The 25,645-nt window shown below is 45.1% G+C and overlaps 1 protein-coding gene across 1 annotated transcript in view; it reads right to left on the bottom strand.

Annotated features, from left to right (window-relative positions):
- Positions 1–25,366, bottom strand: part of slc25a26 (solute carrier family 25 member 26) — a 32,420-nt gene extending 7,054 nt beyond the window's left edge. The window contains exons 1-7 of the mRNA XM_068742721.1: positions 25,334–25,366; positions 23,767–23,923; positions 23,041–23,159; positions 18,659–18,763; positions 18,193–18,240; positions 4,153–4,197; positions 1,571–1,640 (exon numbers count right to left, since the gene is read on the bottom strand). Of these exons, the coding sequence (XP_068598822.1) occupies positions 1,571–1,640; positions 4,153–4,197; positions 18,193–18,240; positions 18,659–18,763; positions 23,041–23,159; positions 23,767–23,923; positions 25,334–25,366 (577 nt within the window). The remainder of the gene's footprint in view (positions 1–1,570; positions 1,641–4,152; positions 4,198–18,192; positions 18,241–18,658; positions 18,764–23,040; positions 23,160–23,766; positions 23,924–25,333) is intronic.
- Positions 25,367–25,645: the final 279 nt, after the last annotated feature.

Here is a 25,645-nt window from a genome sequence, read left to right as displayed (position 1 = left end):
CACATTTCACAAGTGCAAACGCACACACACACACACACACACACACAAAAACGACCAATCGATCAAACAGATCAACCGCAGATACGCAGCAGTAAGTGGTTAGCTATGACGCTACGCTCCATTTAGCCCATAAATACGATAGCACCCCCCCATTCAAGATGTCCCCGTTATTAGGCTGCTAAAACTAGACACTTCCACCCCCCTGCAAGCCACACACACACACACACACACACACCCTACACTATGTGTATTGTAGAGACTACAACTACCTCCATCCCTCTAAACTGGATGTTGGATGAGCAGAGGGGTCCCCAGAATGTGTGTACATTTAGAAAAAACTGTGTGTGTGTGTGTGCCACAAACAGCAACTGCTCTCAGTTCATGGGCCACACCAAGGAGAAATGTGACTGCAAGTGAGCCGAGGCCAGGAAGGCATTAGGATCGGAGTTGTGGAGCCCACAGTTACATTTTGCGAGTTAAAGCCGGCTGATAATCGGAGGGGATTTGCATTATTTGTGTCCCCCCCTACTTGGGTGGGTTGAACTTCAGCGAGAACGAGTATCTGCAGTCGTCTTACAGCATCGCCACAGCAATAAAGGGACGTATTAAATCTCAAGAACGGAGCGCTGAAATCGCTGCGTCTATATTTGTCCGTCGGAGCCAAACGACGCGACGAAGACGGCATCCGAACCAGACAATGAGCTAATCTCGTTGGCCGGTTTTGTGCCTCCGCGGTTCAAACGGGGTGAAGCTCATTCGAGGTGGCGGCGGAGATATTTGGGACGATTTAACGCGCCGTGCTTGAGCATTTCCACCGTCGAACAGATTACGTCTGAGTGGAAGGGAGAGTGTGAAGAGCGATGTCAGGGGAAGTGACTGAAACCTGAGGATCCCTCTTGGACAGCAGCTCCATCATGAGGGACACGAACTCGATGCCTCTCTAGAGCCCCCCCCCCCTCTCCTCTACACCGTTTCTGTCTCTCCTCCTCTCGGCTTTGACCTTTGATTCTGGTTTTTGAACATCTTTTTAACCTTCTAAGGAGGTAAAATGATGAGTGTGGTTCGTTTATCTGTTAGCAGGACTCCACGAACATTCGCTCACAGATTTTCATGAATCACAACCTCCATTTCGGGTCGGGGACACGTCATGAATCGTACCTGGATAAAAGGCACGGATCCATCATTTGTACTTTTCTAACCATAACCCCCCCCCCCCCCCCCCGTGTCATATCCCTTCCTCCTCCTCTTCAGGCCCCAGTGCTCAGGAGGTCTCACAGCTGCAGGGGCTCATACCCAAGAACCCCTCCCGGTCCGGTATTATCTCCCCCTTGATACTCATCCGGGCCAAGTCAAGACAAAGCAGATCACTGTACCGAGCATCGCTTTAATGCGATAATAAACTTGTGTTCTCTTTTTCTCCCGTCAATTCTTATTTTCTGTTCCGTTTTCTCCTCTGAAATTCTGATTTGCTGGCTATAAGCTCATCTGTATGGCCGACTGTTCATCTATTTATCAAGCCGTCAACCCGCCCCATCCATCCCTCCATCCCTCCACCAATAATCCCCTGCACCTGCAAAAGCTCCGCATACTGCCGACTGCCAAGAGTGCAGCTTGTGACCTCGCTTCCGTGACCACAGAGTCTGCGTTGGGGATGGTGTAGCCGGATGATGAAAGAAAGGGAGAAAGAGGGAGGGAAGGAAAGAGAAAAGACTGAAGTTATTAGATATATTGGACGCAGTGAAAACACATTTTGAACTTTGACCTGGTCTGGGATCCAGGCTCGCGGCTGGGAACCGGGACGCCCGGCTATTTTAGTGTTGGTCCCTCCTCCCCAGTGATGTCATGCTACTTGTTTCCCAAGAATCGGGACAAAACAAGCAGGAGGATGTGCTGCAGCGCGCCCCACTCAACATTCTTGGTTTGCACACTTGCCGTCTCGAAGTACAGTGGATAGTTCTTGTATTGCATTTAGGTAATGAAACATATATTTAAACATATAATACTATCGTCTGTGCAGCACGGCGTGGTTAGCGCTGAAGGTACCGGGTCTGTGTGGAGTTTGTATCTTCTCCCCGTCGGTTCTCTCCGGTTTTGGCTGCCCCAAATTGTCCTTTGCGTACGAGTGTGTGCTTGAATGTTCATGTGGCGATGCATTCGGGGTGTACCCCCCCCCCGCCCATAGCAAGCTGGGACAGGCTCCAGCGACTCCCGTGAAAGCGGTAGAAGATGAATGAATGAATCGACTGTGTTCTGTTGGGTCACCGCAGTAGCACGGGTTCAACTTGGCGACACCTCGAGCTGCTCTGCGTCTTCCTGCATTCATTTTATTAACATTTAACAGAATCAAGGTTATAGAGGACAGAGTGTCCCTCTGATGACGCCAATTTTGAACTCAGAAAGTTCTGTGTGTATCTCAAAGACAGGACTACATGCCAACTGGCTACCGGCTAACTCCTGCATAGCAATGAGAAGACTATGCAATACTAGCCGTTGTATAAAATACATGTGGACAGCTGCAGCGCCTCGGGCACTGCAAGAAGTAATCATACTTCTCAGGGAGAGCAATTGAGCAACAGCATGGAGCGATTACTAATATTTTCTCTTTCCACCCCCTCAAACTTTCATCTGTTGCGTGTTATCTCCTTTTCGTCCCATCTTGCACACGTGTGGACGTCGTTAAAAATCCATGTGTGCCTGAACAACACACACAAACAAGCAAATACACGGAAAACAGCAGTACGGAGACGAACTAGCAGACGGTGTGCGAGTTCAGGATTCGTCAAGCGTGTCCCATTATTAGGCGGTAGATTAAAAAGGAGCTTTTGTTTTTCCACATCAAAGGTCTCACGCTCAGAGTCTCTCCATCCTTTCCTCTTTTGTCATGAATAAATAAGTAGTAAACCTGGGAAAACAAACGCTTTGACCTTTGCACCTGGGCGACTTCCCACAGGATAAAGGTAGTCGGAGGTCAGGACTGCAGGGAGGAGGGCATGTCTGTGTGCACTTATGCATAGGGAAAGAGCATCTGTGTATTTAATTGATAAGATATTCCCAAATGTCTCACATTTTTATGCATATTTATTGGCTACACTCCCAGTCTAATAGTTGATTATAGCCAGAAATGCAACCTAAGCAAAACCAGTTTTCCAGTGGTTTCTCATTTCTCATGTTGCATTTTTCTATTTTTTTAAAAAAGGGGTCTTCAAATTAAAAAATGCGGCGCTAGAGAGGTTGATACCTCTCTAGCGCCGCATTTTGACTGCCGTTTCTATTAGCTAAATGGACTGATAGTGTGTAGAACCACTCTAGAAGCACACCACACCCTTTTGCAAGGTGTTTTCCAGGCAGCTGTTCCTCTGATGATGAGTCTCTCTGTGATCAGGACCCAATTCAACACATTTCTATCCCCCACAAGCCAACTGGACATTGCTCACTTCACTCATATTTCGTGAACCAAATCACATAATTTTTTTTCTGATCATCTTGGCTGCTGCACTCTTCTTCCACGACTATTCAGAGTGCTATCTTAACACGGAGGGACGGAGAAGAGGATAAAGAGAAGAGAGGTCCAGATTCCAGCAGCTCAGCTCTCTGCCAACGGACATGTCCAGATGGCCTGGAGAGAGAGGGCCTTTGACTGAGGGACAAAGACACACTTGAGGATGACACAATCGAACGCTCACCAATGTACAGACATACATACGCAGACACACAGACACAGCTGTGCGCCGCATTGTTCGTCTTAGCTCCGCTGCTGGCTCCCTACGCCGACGGAATGTTTGACTGTCCGCCTCGTTCGCCCTTGAGACATGATTTCACTCCAACAAAATGCCGTCTTTTTAAAGACAGAAGACTTCATATGTGTTCAGAGCCACACAGTGAAAAGAGAGATGATGGGAAGAAGGGAGGGGGGGGGGGGGGGGAGACAGATGCTAAGAAAGAGAGATGAACGGTTAAATGACGGGGCTAGATGGATTGATCGACATCGTGACAAACCATTAAGGACGCCATCCAAACGTTACTACAGAGTTAAAGCAGAGAGTGGAGGGATCCCGGGAGATGCATGAAAGAGCCTGGACCCTGGACATGCATATAATAAACATAAAGGGTTAAATCAGTTTAGCAATCAATTATGGAATGATCCAAACGTACCTTAAAATATTCCCAGAGTGGAAACTGGATGAGTGAGAACGGGATCTGGAAAAAGAAGCACACGTACTTTTAATGTCCGGGATTATCCCAGCAATAGTTTTTTGGTTTTCTGGAGGTTCACATTTCATCTTTAACCTCCAATCTGCTGCTCACGCCATTTCCTGCCACCTCTCTTTGTTTGCTTCCTCTCATCCGACTGCTCGCTTGCTCATGATTAATGAATGAGACGGGCTGTGGTCTGGGCGGATGGATGGATCAAACGTAGGCAGGAAGTTAGGAAATCAATGGCAGTGCCAAGGCAAGGGGGCAAATGACACACACACACAAACGGGAATATATTACACCAACAGACACATTAACCCTAATAGACACCAAACCAGCTGCAAAATTCTATTTCGCGCAGGCATGTAGTGTGTGTTCTCTTTTTAGCATTGGAAGACATATTGCGCGCACACACACACACACACACACACACACAACATCCTGTCATCTTGTACTGCAAGAATGGCAGACCAGGGCAGGAAGGAAGAGAGGAAACAAAAACAGAACCAAAGATAAATAAATAGTGACACTGAGTCGTGACATCGGCCTTTGATCACGGAATCAATGGGATCCTTCATCCGTCTGAGCCGCAGCTCCATCATGTTCCGTCAGACCACGTTAGCACATCTGGTCACATCCAGCTCTGAGTCATGGAGGAGATACGTGAGCCATGTTTATGCCACTCGAGGAGCTTATACAATGAATTTAGTCCAAATGGAGAAAGTGTTTCGTAATTTCAGTTGTAAGGCAGGAAAAAAAATGTTTTTATCATAACTGACGCTAATATTTATTCACTTCATGCACACCTTTATATCTATCAAATAATTACAGTAATGTTTTCTAATATCTGTGCCTTCATTATTTTAAATTACCGGTAGATGCAATGCAGTCGATTTGGTTAAAAAAGTAACTTCAAAACAATTAGAAACATTGCTTTTTTAAATCTCTACAAAGCAGATTTTAAATAAACCATTTAAAGCCGACTACTTAATGAGAGCAAAGCAGAGAATCAGAAAAATCTGTATTTTTCCAACTGTTTCGTGGGTGTTATGTTGCACAAGACAAATGACACATCCACACCGCTGCACAGCCGTTTGGCTTTTGTGCGAAGGCAGCTGAGGGGCAAATTGCAGTTGGTCTGCCATTAGTCTTGCTGCTCCTTGTGGATGTTTGAGTGTAAGCGAGAAGCTTTCCAGCAGTAATCCAGTCAAAGTTAATCTCTTTAAGGTCGAGCAATGAGTTTTAGGAGAGCCACGCCCCCACAGAGCTGCAATTATTATTTTACCATTCCTTCTATACTCTTCGCAAAAAGAAATGCAAGAAATGTGTTTAATCCCTTACTTCAGACAAATGTTCACAGATTCCATTTCATAATGCACGGATGGAGAATCAGACATTTACAGTTAGTCTCACCAAAAATCAACCAAGGAAGTAACTAATGAGAATAATTGAACAACTCATTCCTCATCAGCGGTTATAATGAATAAATTAACTACACAAAATGGCTGCAATTCAGTTAAAGCAGAAACAGTAACTGACTTGGGTGAAGTGTATACTTGTAGTTAACTAAGGCAATGATTTTATAGTGGTATTATTCTACTAACTGCACAGACAAAAGACAAGACCCAATGAAACACTAAGCTGCACCCAATGATGAAACAATTAACAAGTAAAACAAGAAATGGAACTTGTCATGTAAAAAATGCATTAATAAATTCTGGAGAGCCGCTGTGCACCAGATGAGAATGTAAGAAGTGGGAATAATAATGTGTTCAGAAACACCAGAGATTTAAAGGATTTAAACATTAAACTTGCAATTGTTCTAAAGTCAACTATTCAACAGTCCATAGCAGCGAGAAGCAAAGGAAATGAAAAGCTATTGGATTAAATACTGACCAAACATCTTCTTTGTTTTCCCCATTGTTTAAGTATGCATTATGCAGTTACACAATTAGCCTGTGCAACCTGTGAGCGAGACAGTTTGACTGAGCATGTTGCCTCAGGACGTCAATAAAAGCCACCTGGTTGTACGAAGCAGCAGGCACACCTGCAAACAGTTTCTGAAACAAAAGCCAAATGGGGACATTTCCCAAAACTACTGGGAGACCCTGCATGAATTTGATATTTGACAAATGTGTTGGGGGGGTCTGGGCCCCCAGCTATCTCATAGTGAACTAGCATATAGCCTTATAGACAAACAGGGTCATGTGCTAGCATGAGGTTACCGGTACCCCGACAGCATAAAAAAATCACCTTTTTAACCACTTAATGTAATGTGTTGCTGCACTCCAAAATAAATGTAAGCCTCCCAACTCTTCAACAATGAGCTGAAAATAAGCAATACCATTCATCAAACTTGCCGCCAAGCATTGCGCTCTGGGGTCCAGCTGTATTTGCTTTTAAAGGACTAAACAAAAACAACAACTGTCATCCAGCTGGTATCCGGGGAGAGAATTTGACTGCTGGTAAACAAAGGAGTAGCTTTTACACAGGCCCACTGCGTGGCTACGTCTGCTGGCGTGTGTGCGTGAACAGCAGAGTTTTATGTTTGCCGGCTGACACAATTTATCCGTGATCAACAGTGACGGGGCCACTTGCCCGTGACTGTCAGGTACTATAATTTAGGAATACAGTATTGCGATTGCATCTCCCGAGTCACTCATGTTGCTGACGGCGTTGCCACTTTGTGCATGTGCAAGTATTCGTGCTACCTCTATTAGCATTCAGAGTAGCCTTGGGCTGTCACAGGTCCTTAGGCACTTGGCAGAGGGAAGGAAAAACACATGTCAAAAAATATATTCACGTTGAGCCTGATTGCACGCAAAGCCAGTAGGCTGCAATTTGACAAAATGACTTTTAATAGGTCATGCTGCTGCCTCTGCATACTGATGACTTATTTAGGAGGAGAAAGGCTAAGAAAGACGGATGCTAATATGGAGAGACAAGCAGACAAATGTACAGATGGCCAAGGCAAATAATGATGCATTATTCATATTTTCCGACAGATTTTGTTCCAAAACGTCTCTCATCCCCTTAATGCCTGCAATTGTCCTGCTTTAACACACATACCGCTATATAGATATACTGTATATACCTGCTGCTACTGTTCACGTTACTGGAAACAACAATATGATTGTATCCAGTAAAAATCTTGCTTAAATGCAATATAACACAGAGACGACATAAAGCCAGTTTAAAGCCTCTCGACTTAGCAAAACCAGTGCATTAAATATTTTACATAAAAGGCTATAATTTCCAGTTAACTATCTGAAAAAAAGAACCAAACAAAGGTCTAAAATGAAAGCGAACGAAGGGGATTAAGAGGAGACGGCTCTGTTACAGCAGCACTATGATGGCATTTTGCTTGAGGCATCAGTGAGACGATTGAAATATGATCTTCCAAGTCCAGATGCCATCGCTAATATTAGTAAAAACGCTCAGCTAACGTCATCCAACAGTGAGAAAGGTCTGTGATCGCCAACAGCTTCTCAAACCGGCAAACAAATTACACGATAATGTAAATGGATGTTACGTATCCAGACGTAAAACAGTATTAAAAAATACTTTGACGCAATCTTGACCCCAACAGCTTCCTCTCTTGCAACTCATTCTGCAATGTCCTTGCCACCAGATGTGCAAATGAGCAACAGAGCAAGCGTTTCATGAGCCAGAGAAGTCGGTAGGATCCTCTGTTTGTCGTCCAAGTCCGTTTGGCAAAAGCTGTGAAACCCAAGGATTTGTAATTCACCAAATGTGCAACGCGAAATGAGACCATGAGACCAATGAGACTACGAGACCTCATGCCTGAATGCCTCTGCCAACCAATCGAGTTGTAGCTGATACAAGTGTTATTGTTAAAGTCATCACGAGTATCAACACGGATGATTTCAGTGAATAATTACCTCTGTCGAGGTGGGGGTCACATCATCGCCGGCGTTTGTCTGTCTGTCAGCAAGATAACTCAAAAGGTTCTGGACGGCTCTTGATGACATGTTCAAGAAATGTTGGGAATGTTACAGGAACAGATTATTAGATTTTTGGTGAAGTTCCAGAGGAGATCCTGGTTTATGGAAGAGTTTGACATTTTCAGGAACACTGCAGTCAATGGAGCTTCAGAATTTGTTCCTCAATATCTTGGTCCAATGTTTATGGAATTGGACACAGTCATGTAGGGTGGGGTCCTCCATCTCACCACCAAATTTCATCTGGATCGGATCCAGAATGACATTCGGAAAAAATATTACATTTTAACATCGAATACCCCGTTTACTAATTCAAAGTTAAAAACACCGACTCACTTTTACTTTTCATGGTTGCTGTGTAAAGATTCCAAGAACATTTTACAACCTTTTGGTGATGATCCAGATCACCAGGTGGACGGTGTAAATCTAATTAGGAGGGGAATGAGCTCCTCGGCAGAGGTCTGCGCTCTGTGAGAGCTTTTCTAGTTTCTATTGAGAAACAAGCTCTTCGTGTGAAGATTATTTGATTTTACGCACGAGCAGAGAGCACTACCAAGACAGCAGCACGAACTTCTGTCATGATTACTGTGACTTCTTGAGTTATGGCCAGAAGCGTCCATTACGAGGTCACAGTGATCTGTAACCACAAAATTACAATCCAATTCCTCAATGGCTCAAACAAATTTGTTTTGTATTCTTCCTGGTAGAGAAAGGGTGCGTGGAAAAGCTTGGAGGAAAGAGGGGAATAGCTTTTAAGTAAAAGTAGAGAGAGTCAGATGAGGCACAACTAAACAAACAGAGAACGTAGGGAAAAATCATGCATGCTGTCCAGGTAGAGCAAAGCCTCGAGTCTAAGTCCGCATTTATTAGCTGCTAATGCAACAGGTCTTGCTGTCGTACAAGCACACGCACACACAACTATTCAGACACCCCCCCATATTCCATCTGCTTGGTGTCACAGAAGAACGAACCGACTGTGGTGCCCTACTGATAACAAACGGAGAGTAGGTTTCAATATGTTGAACGTTGATGAAGTCATTAATCATGTCAGCGTGGCATTGGGTGTGTCACTGTGCCAAGCGTTCAGCCTCAGAGGGAAGAAGTCAGACCTGTTCCTCTTTCGTCTGAAACGCAATCGAGATACAACAATGAGCGAAACACGCAAGAGTGCGTGCAAGCAAGTGTCCCAACAATCACGAAGCCCTGCAGGAGAGTGTGCGTGTCTGTGAAGCACACAAACCCCACGAAGGCGTCTTTCTGTTTAGCAGCACGCTAATCAAAGATGACAGATGTGCAAGAAGGGTGCATTTCCACAGACTCCATCCCAGTGTAAACGTGCATTGGGCGAAACAGCCGCACTTCACAAATGACCACTGTATTATGATTTCACGCACGCCAACAGAATACCCTGGACGGATCAACAACAACAACAACGACAAATAATATTGGACCGTCTAGTTTTTTTAAACTTTACATTTACTGTTAATGTGGCCTTTACCGCGGTGTTGATCTTTAACAGTTACACTGCCGCCTGCTGTCCTGGCATGCTAATTGCACTATTTTTGCAGCTCATTTTGCACTAGTGGCTGAACCTGTTTGAAATGCAAAGGGGAGCCTTTTCCATTTTAAGGAACACCATTTTTGCATAAATAGGACTCACCTTCGAAGTTACCCGTGTCTTAACCACATGTAAGTCGTTAATTATTTCCCTATTACGGGCGGCTCTACGTTTTGTTTCTAAACACAGCACACAAGTCAAGCACACACATGAGCTAAAGTCACACCTAGTTAGTGCAGCGACGACACCTGGTACACCCAGTAGTGATGCAGCAAAAACCCAGGCTAAACATAGGCGCACGGGAGGAGAGAGAGTGTGTGTGTGTGTGTGTGTGTGGGGGGGGCACATAAGTACCCCTCGGGGACAGATGGGTTCAGGGCCTTTTAAATAAATAAACAAATACATAAATAAAGTCAATCGATAGAGGGAGCCTGATCTGCCACTGCGGGCCTGTGTTTGGCTTCTCACTTCATAAGAGAGGGCTGGGGGAGCGGTGGGGGGGGGAGTCGAAAACTGAGAGCTCCAGACAGAAAGAGAAATAGAGAGAGATGGTTGGATTACCTCTCTCCTGGCACTTGTGTAATGCTGGTTAGTGGAAGCCAAGACCTGCTCTCCTTATAACAGAAAACAGACTCCAATACAGAAAGAGTCCGCGCACACACACACACACACCTGTCTCTATGCTCCCTTGGGGCATTTCCAAACATAAACTCGTACTATATAGAAAGAATTATGCTGCCTCTGCTCAGTGCAGGACCTAAAAACCTATATTTGTCACAGATCAGGGGGTGATTGAGGCCGGTCTGTGTCTACACTTCCTGTAGCATTAGCACGTGTCCCATTAAGGAGTGATCGGCCATCAGCTGATCGCTTAGCTCTACCTTTCCGGCTCCAGAGTGATGTAAAAACCAGAATTAGAGATAGTGCACTTGCCGAAGAATTTTATTTGACGGGTTTGAATCCCAAGGGCAGTGCGAGTGTGTGTGTGTGTGTGTGTGTGTGTGTGTTTAAACAGGGCAAACTATGGAGAGGTTTGAACACCGGCACATCTCCCGTGAGCAAATCAAATCACAGCTGGTCCACGTTTCCCATAAACCGACGCAGCTCCGTGAATGACGACACAGGGCACTTATATTCCTGACAAATTAAGGGGGGGGGGGGGGGGGGGGGGACAGAAAAGGAGGGAATGGAGAAAGAGGGAGAAGTGATGGTGGCGGCGGGAGAGAAAAACAGCGCTGGCAATGACTCAAGAACGCAATTCCATCTACATGAGACAAAGGCTTCCAAGAAACGGAATAATATTTATGTTCCGCAGACTATTTTTTTCTTCCTCCCACCTGTGTGCAGTTTGTCGTTTCGAAATGGACACCTGATACAGCAGGAAAGACAAAGACGCACTGCTTCCTTATCTACACACACCCGAGGCTTGTTTTTCTGCTAATGCAATGCTCCATGCTGGAACCCTTGCATATATTAGAAGAGTAAAAAAAAAAACATATTTTTGGGACGTAATACATAGAACTAGGTAAAGATGCATCATAAATGCTGTGGTAGAACATACACCAATTCTTATATAGGTGTTATGTGTTGGGGTAAAAACATGGCAGTTCGTACGCGTCACAACTAGTGACATACGACATCCATGGCAGAGTGCACTAGTGAATGGCGTTATGGTGCGACACAGGATGTCCCGAGGGCTGACCAATTAGCTGCTGACAGGAAGGGAGACGGATAGCTGCTCCAGGATCCGACCGAGACCAGGAGTAACGTGGGAGAACATCGGCCTGTTGTTTGCAGGACAGAGGTTAGCGGCGCGGCGTTAGCCGGGTGCACGGCTGGGGGAGGAGCGTGGGGGCCCTTCAGGCGATAATAGTTCTCAAATTCTAACCAGGAAATGACTCAGACTGACAGGAGAATTTGGTATCCAAAGCTTAAAGAGACTGGAGTTCTTCCTCATATTCTGAGTGATGTCACTGAGGTGCATTGTGTGCTTCTTTAGGATGAAGATGCACCAACAGGAGGATTCTTGGCGATATCGGCAGATGAACTGATGAACTGCTTAACTTGCTACTCGCAGGTCGGTATTCTAATGACAAATAACTCCATTTAGAGAAAACATGAATGAACATGAATCTCAATCCTATTTGAGGATGACCCTCAGGCTGACCTCTGTGGCTTCACAGCAGATGCTGCAGTTTGCTTTACAGCGGTAAAATTATACGGTCATACTCTGATGAAATGCAGTAAAAGGATGTTGGAATATCATAATATTTTAATGTTTGCTCAAACACAATCTAATAGGGGGGAATACATTATCAAATACAACTATTTTATTGTTATTATACAAGTGTTTGCTTTAAAAAAAAAAAAGTGAAGAATGAACCAATCTAAGAAAGTACAGGGAATGTAGGACACTTTTTGATTTGGGGGGGGGGGGGGGGGGGGGGGGGCTTCACAAAAATGTCAAAGTGCTGAATGTGAGGCAATTGAATCTCTTTCCTCGACAAAATGAACAGCAGAGCAACAGAAACAAGGTTCCGTGTGCAAGCAGACATTCAACACCGCTGAACTGAGCAACAAGCAGTTCACCATAAAACTAAAAGCTAAAGCCAACAGTCCAAAAAACAAACAAACTAGCCAATAACTTGGGGAAATGAAACAGAGCTCAAACCGGCACGACGGTGCAGTTAACCATCGGCTGCATGTTGTCAGCTCAGTCTGGCCTCACCCAGTCGGCACAAACACGCCACGATAGTTATCTGCTTTGCATTGTAACCACTTATGCAAAATAGCAGCAGTAAAAAGCGCTTGTATGTAAATATAGGTTTACTGCAACTGAGCAGGATCGTGTCAGAGCAGCTATTTCTAACAGCCGGAGGTTGGCTGCAAGCAAAAACTGCTACGTGTGTTTCATTAACAAAATAGGTAAAATTCAAAACTATTAAATAATGTCAGTGATGAAGTGAGAGTTTCCCTTAAAGGGAAAGAGTGAAGGTGGCAGGAAGATTTGGAATAATATCTCCAACATGGCACACACCATCCATCTTTCACTGCTTACATGGTACACATAAACACACACACACACACACACACACTATGTTCTCTGGGAGCCATGCCCACAGCTATAAAACACAGACCAGAGTCATTTCAGCCCAGCGATCCCGGCTTGATGGCCAAATGAAATGTTTCTCCATTTGCCATTAAGAGAAATATAATCAGCTGGGGATCAGGCGGAATGTTCAGCAGCTGGAAAACACACAACCTCACAGAGAGAGAAGTGCAGCAGAGCAGCGACGCAACTATTGAACAGTTGGGGGGAAAAAAAGAAGCCATAGTTGGACCCGATCGATCCGATAAGGTTGTCAGCAAAATGCTGCACCCCACAATTATTGCCGTGCGTTGCTTATTTCAATGCACCATTCAAGCTTGATTTTTACCGTCAATGGATATAAAATGTCATTGATTTATAATCTTAGATGTTTAATGCTCCTGCTTCTCTATGGCAGGAGCATTAAACAAAAGATTCCAGCAGGTGCTGCTTCTCTGAGAGCCTCGTGTGACTGTGTGAGAAATAGGAGAACAAAAAGCCTCACAAACCCCGAAACAGCTCTTCAACGGATAACATGATTGAGTCTTGGATGATTTACATTCCAAAAGCCAAATTAAATCACAAGCAGTCATATTTTGGATTTAACAATACTGTTAAAAAAAAAAAAATGATGAGGCCATCTGGTTTTGGAAAGGAGAGAAAGAGAGGGATGCTAATCGTAGCATCTTAATAAAAAAATGCTGTTTTTATTTTATTTTTTATCTAGGCTAGCACTGATTTATCATTCTTTTACTCCCTTAATTCTCACCCTCTGGTCTCACTCCAGGATAAAGTGAATATAAAACATACTGTTATTCAGAGGGATGAGGGCTTAACGCATATGCAGGTTTTTTACAATTAGAAATTAGTCAATAGGAGTGACAGTGAAGGTCAGACGTTTTGGAGATAAGGTCAGAGAGGACAGACAGATGGTTTGGACATGTCCAGAGGTGAGACAGGGACTATATCGGCAGAAGGATGCTGAGGATGGAACTGCCAGGGAACAGGACTAGAGGTCGACCCAGGAGAAGATACATGGACGTAGTGAGGGAGGACATGAGAGTGGCTGGTGTTGGGGAGGACGATGCAAAGGACAGGGTGAAGTGGAGAAGGTTGGTTTGCTGCGGCGACCCCTCACGGGACAAGTTGAAAGTACAGTAGTAGAAGGTTTCTAACACACATTTTATCAGCGGTTGATTGACAGAGAGGGCTATTAGGGTATCGTGTCACTTTAATGCCTGCCAACCTCAAATAGAACAGATGTCCAATTTAAGTAAATTCTGCATTGCAAGTATGGCTGTCAGGGGAATTATGCATCACACTCGATCTGGTGTTCTGGCAGCAGCAGGTTGCCTCATATGTCCTTCCTTCCACATGATATCCAAACCACGCGTGTCCCTTTTCCTTCTATTCCTGATCTAGTTCCCCCATTTGAAAAAATAAATAAATAAAAACCTTCCCCCACCCTCATCCCTTGCCGGGTCATCCGGGCAGTGTCTTATTAGAAGCGCATGTGGCCCGCTGGAGATTTTCAGCTCACATTGGACACAAACATGCACAAAGTGGGAAGCAAACGCAGACCAGAGACCGGGAGAAGCACACAAATCCTTCAGAAGCGGTCGCGTCCGTAGCGCTCAGAGGCGGAGCTTTAGTTCCGCAGCTAAAACAACAGGGACTTTTTCCTGGAAAATGTCTGGCAGTCAATATTAGCAATAAGTCTCCTTTTTAAAAAAAATGCAGAATAGGACAGAGAATCAATCCCTGCGTTACAAATTAAAGCCAAGATGATGGATTTATTTTGCGTGGATTGAGGAGCTCATTGGAAACACACATACTGAAGAAGTGTGTGATCCATTGTTCTCAGCAGCCCCGATTCCCCGTGTATCATTTTAAACTGGGCTCAGAAAGTCCTTCACCGGGCAGGAAGGCAGACGTGGGGGGGGGGGGGGGGTCTGACAGTACGGCGGCGGACACCGTAAGCACATCCGACTGTAGAAGTCATTAATGAGGCCGCATGTTGATCTTAGGAAGGTTAATCACCATGCCAGTGCCCCCCCCCGTGGGGCTGGATGGATAAGGGGAAGGTAAATTTAGGTGCGTGGTGCACAGAAAAAAAGCCCACTAATGTAAATGACAGGTGCAGCCAGGAAGCCCATCCATCCATCAGTGGTGACGGGAGTCAACCATCAATCCTCAGAGTGAGTGTGGTAAAGTGATAGAGAACATCTAGCGACAAAGAGGAACGGTTCTCCGCATCTTAAGAAGGCCGGCGCTCTCCCAACAAGGGTCGGGCTGAACCTGCAAACAGCTAAAACCAAGGCAGCCTTTAAGAAAAGGACAGGGGGCTCCGTATATTCAAGCAGGAGTCAGACGGAGATTCGTCAAAGAACAAAGACGATCAGAACTCTGAGGTCTTCATGCAGCTTTGGCTGGACGGCTTGAAGTTGAAGAGGTTCATACAGAAAAGGTCCTTCTTGGTCAATAATCTCAGTGAGCAGGTTCATCAAGGGCTCGCGAACTCTGTCGAGATTCTGCACACGTGTCTGATTTCTGGTGGTTCATCAAGCACTGCACGAATGCCAAAAAGAATATTTACTATGTACTAATATAATGGCATTGGTCCCTCCGAAGGACTTCCAGAAACATCTGGCCAGGAGTCTTATGGCAGCCCCCCCCTTCCTAAAAGCACCCATCATTTAATGAGTTCTTAAACATGACTTAAACTCAGAAGTCCCAAAGGGGAGCAAGCAAAACAATTTGGCCTCTTGATATCAGTTAACACCCAAGTCAGCAAATCATCCCTTAAAGCCAAACCCCATCAGGAGGCGGGATAAACCAGGGATTGAAGATGAGGAGGGGGGTGACGAAGAGTCAGAGGTGTGTGTGTGTGTGTGTGTGTGGAGTACAGGAACCTGGATGCAGAGGCGTTTCATAAGTCCTTGAACCCCTACCTCAGGTTCCAGGTGGGGTGGAGAAACTTTAAGGCTGGTTAGATAAACATGCATCCAACCAGAAAGATCATTTCTGTGGCAGAGAATCGGGTCTTGTCACCTGCTTAGTTGTGTGACAAACCAGATACATGCAGTGTTGCTGTCTGCTATAGTCAATCAGACAATGTTCAATCCCCTCATTTGACTGCGTCGCACGCCGTCAGCTTCACTTACGCCAACCCTCACACCGCATCACGAAAGCACCGTCTAATAACTCATCTCGGGCTCATTACTCAAACCCAAATTGGAGTAGTGCAGATCAAATCCAAGATCACCCACCGCACTCTAAATCAAAAACATCAAAGGGCTTTCAGTGGAGCGGCTGCTGCTTATGTCCTAACGCTGAATTGATGTCACGGAGAAGCAGAGGTACGAAATAGAGCGAGTGCAGGGAGGAGTGAAGCTACGCCAGCGCTAATCTTGGCATGCTATCTAGTGGTAAGAGGGGGGTACTATCCAAAAGGAGAGCAGAGCCAAAGTGGCTCTGCTCTCTTTTTCACTCACTCATCTCATTTCATCTCACTCAAATAATGTTTAGTCAGATTTGATGAAAGGTTTAATCACATTAACTGTAACCAAATATCGGCTAAAATTTATGCACAGTTATATCAGGTCAGCTGATTCTGCTCCTGACAGCCGCTTTAAAATCGAGGGGTTTTAAATAACACTCAAATCTTAAAATCAATAAGCGCTAACAGGCAGCTACAGAGCCCTGGCGTCGTAACAGCTGGAGGACGTGGATGCTGATCCAGAACACTGAAGGCAGCTGAAAGTTACTAATGCCAGGCGAAGGTTGGCTCTTACACAGGTGAGAATATAGATTTTTATCCATTTGCCTGAGACCAAAGCTTGTTTTTTCCACTTTCTGTCAGTCCATCCAAGATGAGCTCAGAGTCGCTGGATGTTTGTGTGGCTTTGTCCTGTTTGGAACATCCCGCAGGCTAACAGGTATTCTCACCTTCTACAATCCATGATGTCATTTAAAGATTCAGGCAATCCAGATGAATCTCGGCAATAATAAATGACTCGGAAATCTGATCCCTCCGAGGAGCCGCGCTAAAATGGCCATTTTTAAGTACATTTTTAAGTTTTTTTTGAACCCTCCACAACTTTTTGGCTCCGTCAGAAGGATTAAGGTATACACTATGGTTTATCTTCATACATTCTTATTGCATTTAAGGTTTAGAAGGAGTCCCCCCCCCCGCCACGCAGGCCAGCCTCCTGCTGGAGGTCGAGCCCCACACTTCCTGCACTTATGTGACATCATACCAATCGCAGACACTTTCAGGACCATAATGAATATTCTTTCACAGAGAGAACATCAATGAATGGGCCGGCGATTGGGCGGAGGACACACTGAAACACGTAAACAAACCTATCCAGACAGGATCACTTGGTCAAAGCAGCGAGATGTGAGCATTGTGAAGGAGGCGGCAGAGAGAAAATGAATTACCTTCCTGACACGCGTCAAAGCCAATCACAGCGGAGCATCATTCGCCGTTCCTGCGCCCTAAATCCCCGCCGCCGCCGCCGCTACGTTTCATCTAGCAGTGTTAGTATGCACACAAGCCGCGCGCCAGCCTCCAAATGTATTCATTTATTCAGAACTCCTCGGAGAAATCACAGTGTCTTGTTGCGCCCCCCCCCCCAGCTGTCCAGATGGAATTTGCGTGAATAACATCAGTTTAGTGAGGCAGAAAATAAGTACAGGCTAGCACAGCAGAGGAGACTAGATTACACCTTCATCCACCCCCCCCCCCCCCCCCCCCCCAAAAAAACAGGATGGAAAGACAAGTGTCACCTTCATATACTTCTCCTCTGCCTGGGACGCTTTTTTCTTTTCTCAGTTCTAGCAAAACATATGGAGGGGATGGGCGGATAAAGATCTATCAGACTCTCACAACAATTATTTTGTGCCATGTTCTACTGAAGGTGCAATTAGATAGAAGATCACGCGTCAAAGAAGAAGAGCCGCATTTTCATTCCAAAAAGGTGAACGGTCTTCAAAAGAGGGCGGCGCCGCGCTCATCTCGCCATGTTTTGTTGTGCGTTTATAACACAGTATTAATTGAACACATGCTGTTCCTACGATGGAGTTGACCACCGTGCACACGCGATTGATGGAAAACAAAGTGAGGAGAAAAAAAAGTAACTCAATACTTCCAGCTTTGATAAAGCCCAAGAGGAATTAAGAATTCACCGTACAGCCTCCAAGAGTCATTTTCTAAATTACAATCTCCTGAAATTGATTTCAATAGAATGTGCAAGACGCCTCAGGATTGACTGAAACTAAACATTATCCATTTTATCGGTGTTCCCTAGAATCCGACTGGAAGACAGGCCGACTGAGGTCCACCAATGAACAGGTGAGTGAGACAGAAACAGCAGAACCATTCGTACCTCTCTGGTGATCAAACTGCCGTATCCTCTGTACAAGCCTCGGACACCCTGGAGGAAAAAATAAAAACAAATTTTAAGAACACACTTTCATTCCAGCTTGATTACAATTTAATTTGATGGAGAATTTTTCATTTCACAAATCAAGGAGTTCGATTTAAACGGCACCAATAAGATTTTTGGATTAACCTACAATAATCCATCTTATTACACCTTTTTAAAAATTGATTTGGCAACACATCTTTTATTCCACCTTCATTTCACACATTAAACTTTGTTAGAGTCCAGATTTGAGTATGATCCGACCGAAGCACCTGAACAGCATCCGAAACTCCCAACCCAGCATCACCAAACTCAGTCGGTGATGCTGCCTGTCATCGCTAACCGGAGCTGAAACCACCAAAGACATCATCAAGCTTGTGGTAAGATGGAGTCTTCACTTGAGGAACCTCCGTTGATCGATGCGTACCTCTTCTCTGATTGTCGCCAGCAGGACGTTCCAGGTGGAGGATGAGGGGTTAGACTGAGCCCTTTGCTTCACCATCTCTGTAGGGACCCTAACCAGACACGACACCTATAGGATGGAAAGAGGAATTAATACAATCTCAATGTACAGGACTTCATTTTCCTCCTAAAAGGCTTTTGAAATCCAAAAATACCTCACGCCTCACTGCCACACATCACGACCATGGGTGTGCCCCTTCTGCAGCCGGTGTGGCTGGTGGACAGCATTTACAACTTGGCAGGGTAACGAGGGCTTTAGTTAGCATCCACTTGGGACGATTACCCAGCCCGACGCACATGGGACCCGTGGCGCTGCAGAACCCGGACCTGTGGCTCTCTGACATTTATAGTTTTGTATAGCAGCTCTGTAGTCCGTATCTTGTTCAGCAGCCTATATGCTACATTATGTTTTTGTCTGCTTCTGCTCTCTGTGTGCGTCTCTCCCCCCCCCCCCCCCCACTATGAGCCTCAGGCTCTGTCCGAGGTATCCGCCTAATAAAAGGAAGGCTTTTCCTTGCCTCCGTCGCCAAAGTGCTTGCTCTTGTGGGTCGAGTTGAGTTGGGTTCCGTCTTTCCCTGCAACACCTGTAAAGTGCCTTGAGATAACTTTCTGTTCTGATCTGGCGCTGGACAAATAAAATTGAATTGAATGACACCTCCCCAACCCCTGGAGAGATCCAGACACACATCCACACCTCCAGTAACCACTGTCCACGCCACAAGTTCCAACCCATCCACCGAATGTCAATACAAATATGGACCGTCAACCGCTAGAGAAGATAGGCATAAATATTTATGCCTTATAACTTCCATTGCCCTAAAGTTGCACAGAAGAGTTGAAACAAAAGACTCTTCAAGTCAGCGCAGCTCTTATTGATGCTTCAGGTGAACGGATGTGGAGCAACAGTGCCACCAAGTGGCCAGAGTCTCACCTGCGTCACCTCCCTGTAATAACTAATCTGGCTGCATCCATCTCCGAGATCTCATTTGCACCTCCCTTTGGTCAAGTTACCATTTATAATACATTGTACATCATGTTTTCCCCAAACCAATTTTCCAGAAGGACATGAATAAGGCAGCTAAATAGAAAGAAAGTGGCTATGACAAGTAATTACTGACGTAATTGGATGCGGGGGCCCGGAGTTGGAGCAGCCTTTTTTCTCCTGTCAGTGCAAAGGGGAAGGGCGGAATGAGCCAGAGATTATACCAAATAAATTACGGACATTGTTTATTTGGGAGTAATTTGCACGCTTTGGAATGGTGAAAAGGAGGGTGAGCGAGGCCTTGATGGCCATTTCAGATATCTGAAAACAGCGGAGAATAGGAGGAGGAGGCGGCGTCGAATCAAGGCGTGATCAAATAGGACCGGGGCTTTGCAAAGTCTGGATAATAGATAATAGATATCCAACGTGGACATGAGGTAATCTTGAAAAAAACAAACTAGAGACGGACGCTCGGGGAGACATCAGATGTCAGTTTCTGTTCTTTCTATGATTGCCCTTCATTCTTGGAGCTTTTCTCTGGCTTGTAAACATATAAACCTGCTGGTGGCCTCTTAAACTCCAGCTAACGTCCATCTTTATTTACAAGCTGTTGGATTTGTCAAGCAGCTTTAATTAGGAGTCTGCCCGCCTGTGATTGGAAGCCTTTCCAGTTTGCCTTGGCATTTGTTGCCGTTAATCCAAATGACGGAGCATGTTTTCAATTTCCAACACTGTGGCCGCCAAACAGCGAGGTAACAAGCCAGTGCGTAATCACGGGCAGACCGACGTGAGGAACGGGAAATCATCGGCACGGCTAGAAAATCAATCTGCGGATTGAGCCATCGCATCGCTCGGTCCTTGGTACGTTCCCTAAGGTGGGAAAAAACTCTGCCCTCTCCCCTCCGCGTCAGAATCCCACAGCAAAGGCATGAAATCAAAAAATATCATCGGCAACACAGGAAGACTAGAGCAGAGACCGGATAGATAGAAAGTTCGCACAAAACAAAACTACCAAGACTTTGTTTTTCATCGCTTGCCCAAACCTGGAAATAAAACACGGTGCCAAGGAGGGCTGAAATAAATGTGGGGGGGGAAAGAGAAGGAACAGAAGGAAGAAAAAAGGTCATGGAGAAAAAGAGATGAGGACACTGCATGTCTCCAAATGTGAAACAACAGCCAATAAATCACGGAGCGTGGCGCTGCTCGAAGGCGATGCATGGATTATTTCTCAGTGCCAAGTTAAGTGGCTGCCAGTTTTTACCCCCAAAACTGCTCCTCCTCCTCTCAGTCCCCCTATCTTGTCATGTCACACTGTATTTTCCAGTACATCCTCCCGCAGACGTGTGGCGATGGTGGGCGGGTGTGGGGGGGGGTGTTCAGATGCGAGAGCGAAGCCCCGATGCCTGGCCTTGACAAATGAGCTTTCAGGGCAGACGTCGAGCGAATAGGAATGAAGATAAATTTGATCTAATGGCTGGATAACGGCCTGCTAGAGCCTGACAAACGCCATCAGCGTACACATTCTCTCTGGGAGCGTCTCACCGCCGCAGTCGCACAAACATCAGGATCGCTCTCATTGGCTTAAACCTGCTTAAAGTCCAGTCACACGTTAAGCAGATGAACACGTAAATATGTTTAATGATGATGAGGTAATTTGGGTTCAGGGATTAAAATCTGGCTGAAGGACCAGGTCAAAGCCATGAGTACATTTGTGTTTTGTTTTTTTATCACAAACTCTTGTAGAGTAGAGCACGAAAAAGATGTAGAGCGAAGTAAATAAAAAATATGAAATTATTAAAATAAGATAATAGTGCTGAGACTAAAAGTTATTTCAGCACATTTTGAATTATTTGGTCAATAAAATTTAAGACACAAGCTCCGAATCGCAGCGCCCTAAATATCCACGGTGACAGCTTCAACTGCAAGTCAAAAGATCTCCAATTTAAAATTATATAAAATAGAGACCCGCTCAATTATTCAAGCATACTGCACCCACTCCGGCCGGTGTATGTCAGAACCTCAGTGCAGTAGCTTCATTAAAAATCATTAGCATTGACTGAGGAGACTCAGGATCACATGTGGCAGCCGTTGCATCATATCGCAGGCCTTAAGGCTGTGCACCGGGGCAGCACCGGGGCAGCACCGGGGCAGCACCGGGGCAGGCCTTTCATGGGAAAGCCTGAAGATTACTTTCTTTGAACAAGATGTATCCAGTTGCCAAAATGCAGTGGGATTCCGCTCCTGCCTTGCTCCGCTCCACGCCAGAGGATTTGTCTCTTTGATGTGCTCAAATCCAGAACAACGGGAAAGGGGTTAAAGGTAAGCGCAACCTCAGCCTCACCTTTCACACTCGTCTGAGTCGGGCCATAGAAAACATTTCACAGATTTGCAGCTCATACAATAACTGCCGCTTTGAATATGATGACCAGATACAGTAATAGTAATAAAAGAACACGCACAAAGTAAAATACCTTTACAGGTAAAATGCATTGCATGCTGTTAATTTGACTGCCGTAGTTCCATAATGAGAGGTGGAGTTACTATTAACTACAAATTCATATCACCGTTTCCTTTCGAGGGACATATGCTAAGACCCCTCCCACCCCGTCCCTCCAACGGTTCGAACTCCAGCCGCCAAAGTCTCACAAAACCCTGGGGGGGGGGGGTCTGAACACGCCTCCTCTCCCAAACACTATGAGACTCCAACACGCTGTGAGCACCATCCCATTATAGTCTCATTTCATAAACATGCACAACAACTTGTCTAAATTCTATCCATCCCAAAAAAAAATCAATGAATACTAAAAGCCCAGGATTCTGAACAAAATCACAGTGGTCGAAGAGGGGGGGGGGGGGGGGGGCCCTCTTTCCATACCAAACATTGACCTGCCCCCCCTACATTTCCAATGCGAGTGCACGTGGGCCACACACGGCTCCGGTCCCGTGAGTCCCGAAGCGTAAACGGTGAAAGTAGACGAGGCAACGCGAGGGAATGATGAGATCTTATTTATCCCACCAGCGAAGGAAACGCCGGGAGAGTCCTGAGGAAGCATCCTTCATTTACCAAGCTGGAGCCCGAGGCCTGTAGCCTCTCCTTTCCAGCTGCCCCCCCCCCCCCTCACTTAGTGGTCTGTTAATTCTGAAAAGCAATAACGTTAACAGACATGCTTGTCGCGTTCATCTGGGACTTCCACTGGTGGGAAAGGACCCAACGAGGCGAGAGCAGAGAGCCGGCCTTCAGCGATACGACGGCTGAGAGTGAATTATTATTAATAAGAACGAGTTGTCTTCCTGCAGAATAAATGGAAAGAAATAAAAATGAGAGGAAGCAAAAAATAAGGAGAATGAGGGACAGGAAGACTTACAAGCTCTCCAAAGGAGGCGGCCAGCATGTGAGTGGCAAGCGTCAATTGGGGTGATGCTTCCCCTCCGCAAGGGCTCAGCAGGGATTTTGTGCCGTCGTAAGTCACAAAAAAAGCAGCAGCTGTAACCAAGCAGAACCCACAGCCATTTAAAGCCCATTAGTCAACCGGCACAGGGCAATTAATATCCCTCACTAGCACCGACAGGGGAGAGGCTGAGCTACGAGCATTAATGTGTGTGAATGTTGCATCATAAAGGTCAAAGCTGGAAAAGTTAAGTGTGTCTCATGCGGACAGAGTTTAGTTCTTAACCCCCCCCCCCCCCCACCGGTAAAGTAAATGCTAAGGCTGTCATGAAACCGGAATCTTTAACTTTGATTCTGGTATAAAAAAATATATTGATATGGCAGCAAAAGAAAAAGTCATAGGTTCGAATGAGAGGAGAACTTTCCTTTTTTTTATTATTATTATTACCCGAAACAAGACGGCAAGAGGAAGTGTGTGTGTGTGTGGGGGGGGGGGGGGGGGGGGGACAACGACAGACTGATGGAGGTGTGATTAAAGAAACAATCCATTAGATTACATTGGTGACATGGATCATCATCATTCCAAGTTTAGTTTTAAAGGATTTTGAAATGATTACAGGACTTCTGTCACGCGGGAGGGGGGGGGGGTTGTTTGCTATGTACCTCTGACAGATCGATTACAGTCAATACTGAACAGTCTTACCACCAGGGAAGGAGCCGGCAGCAGCAGATATGACTCCAGCGTAGATTCCCCTGAAGCCCCCCGCCTTGTAGAAGCCCTGCTGACTCTGCAGTCTTGTCTTAATGGTGTCCAGGGGGTATAAGGCCAGATCCACAGTCATGCCTGCACAGCCTCCTCCCTGGAGAAACAAAAATCACGTCATGAGATCACAGGAGGACATTGTCATACCTGAGTTTATTTTTATTTTTAAAAAGATAATCTTGTATTCTTGTTATCTTATCTCTGTCCAATCTTCACGCTCACCCAGGCCGCCGCCGGTGTCCATATATGGGGCGCAATCTCTAATTTACTTTGACCTATTTTACGTTTAATCTTGGATTATTTTAAATCTTGTCTTAATTTTTTTTTTTCTCTGGTTTATAGTCATTCATTCATCCTCCTATAATCTGGGTTGCAGCATTTACTGGATCCTATCCCGGCTGACTACAGGCGAGAGGCAAGGCACACCCTGGACAAGCCACCAGTTCACCACAGGGCTACTAATAGACAAACAATCAATCACACGCACGCGCACACACACACTTGTGTAACCAGTCCACCAAGTTGGACTGGTTACTGATAGATTTCCACTTAAAATCCACAAAACATGTCTGGACATTTTCACAGGTTTTGCAAACTAGAAGTTATGTAGGAACAGTAAATCCCGAGAGCTGTCCACAATCCAATTTGTACCCAACATTAAAATCGAAACATCTCATGTCAAAATCAACACAGATCCTACCAACCTATTATTTATATAATACTATATATTTGTGATATAAGAATAAAGGAACAGCTTTGCATGGAATGGAAACTTCTTTAAGAGCGCATTCTTTTCTGAATGAGTTTACCTGGTCCAAGACGTGAAGGAAATATTTTGACATTTCCTTTTTAGAATGTGGACAAATTAAATGGAAGAGTGTGTGTGTGTTTGTGTGTGTTCATTTTACAAACATTCACACACATTCATCAGGGTAAAATGAATGTGTGTGAATGTATGTTTCAGTACTACTTCTACACTGTAGTTGACAGTAAGCATGAAACACAGTGGCGGTATGGTATGGAATGGAGTGGAGAGACCTGAAAAACAAAAACGAAGGAACGTCTGCGAGTTATGGAGGTTTTGTGGAGGTTTTGTAATAAACCGGCTGCATTATGATGCAGCGTGATGAGTTGCATCTACACAACTCGTTTATCAATGGAAATAAAACCCTGGAAAACATCCGTGACCATGAGAGCAGCTGTTGTTTAACATCTGGAGTTGTAAAATTCAGTTGAATTCCTGTCTTGAATTACGCAGCCATTTCATCTTTATATTAAAAAATAATTCTGCTTCAACTTTCCTCTGGACCTTAATTTTGTATAACATGAGGTTTGTTAACTAAAAGTAATTCACTAACCTTATGTTAAGAAAATTAATTTGTATTAATTTATTCTTATTATTTTTGTTATGCCACGCCCATCACACCCCGGTTTAAGCGTAACGAAAGGTGTCCCGGTGGATATATATATAAATACTACACATTTATAAGTAGAGAAACATTCTTACCATCAGCGACGCGACAAACTCTCGATTCTTCATGCTCCGCTTTTACAACCTTCTCTTCTCAGACGTGCACGCACTCTGGCACCTCAGTTGTAATAAGCAGCAAGGGCGCTGACATCTTAGTTTGCTCACGTGGAAATGGCGTCATGACGTAGGTTGCAACGCACGTCGTCTCGCGAGAGCTCCCGAGAAGCAGAGTCTCGTTTCGCTATCAGGATTTACGCAGTACAGTAGAGTGTAGTTATTTTTGACTTGCTGCGGATATATGTAATTTCAAGCAGGATTTTTTTTTTATAAACATTAAAAATGTAACAG

Source organism: Brachionichthys hirsutus, chromosome 8, assembly GCF_040956055.1.
Source record: "Brachionichthys hirsutus isolate HB-005 chromosome 8, CSIRO-AGI_Bhir_v1, whole genome shotgun sequence".
NCBI lineage: Eukaryota > Metazoa > Chordata > Actinopteri > Lophiiformes > Brachionichthyidae > Brachionichthys > Brachionichthys hirsutus.
Note: the sequence above shows the minus strand (reverse complement) of the source record. Positions and strands in the feature narration are given on the sequence as shown.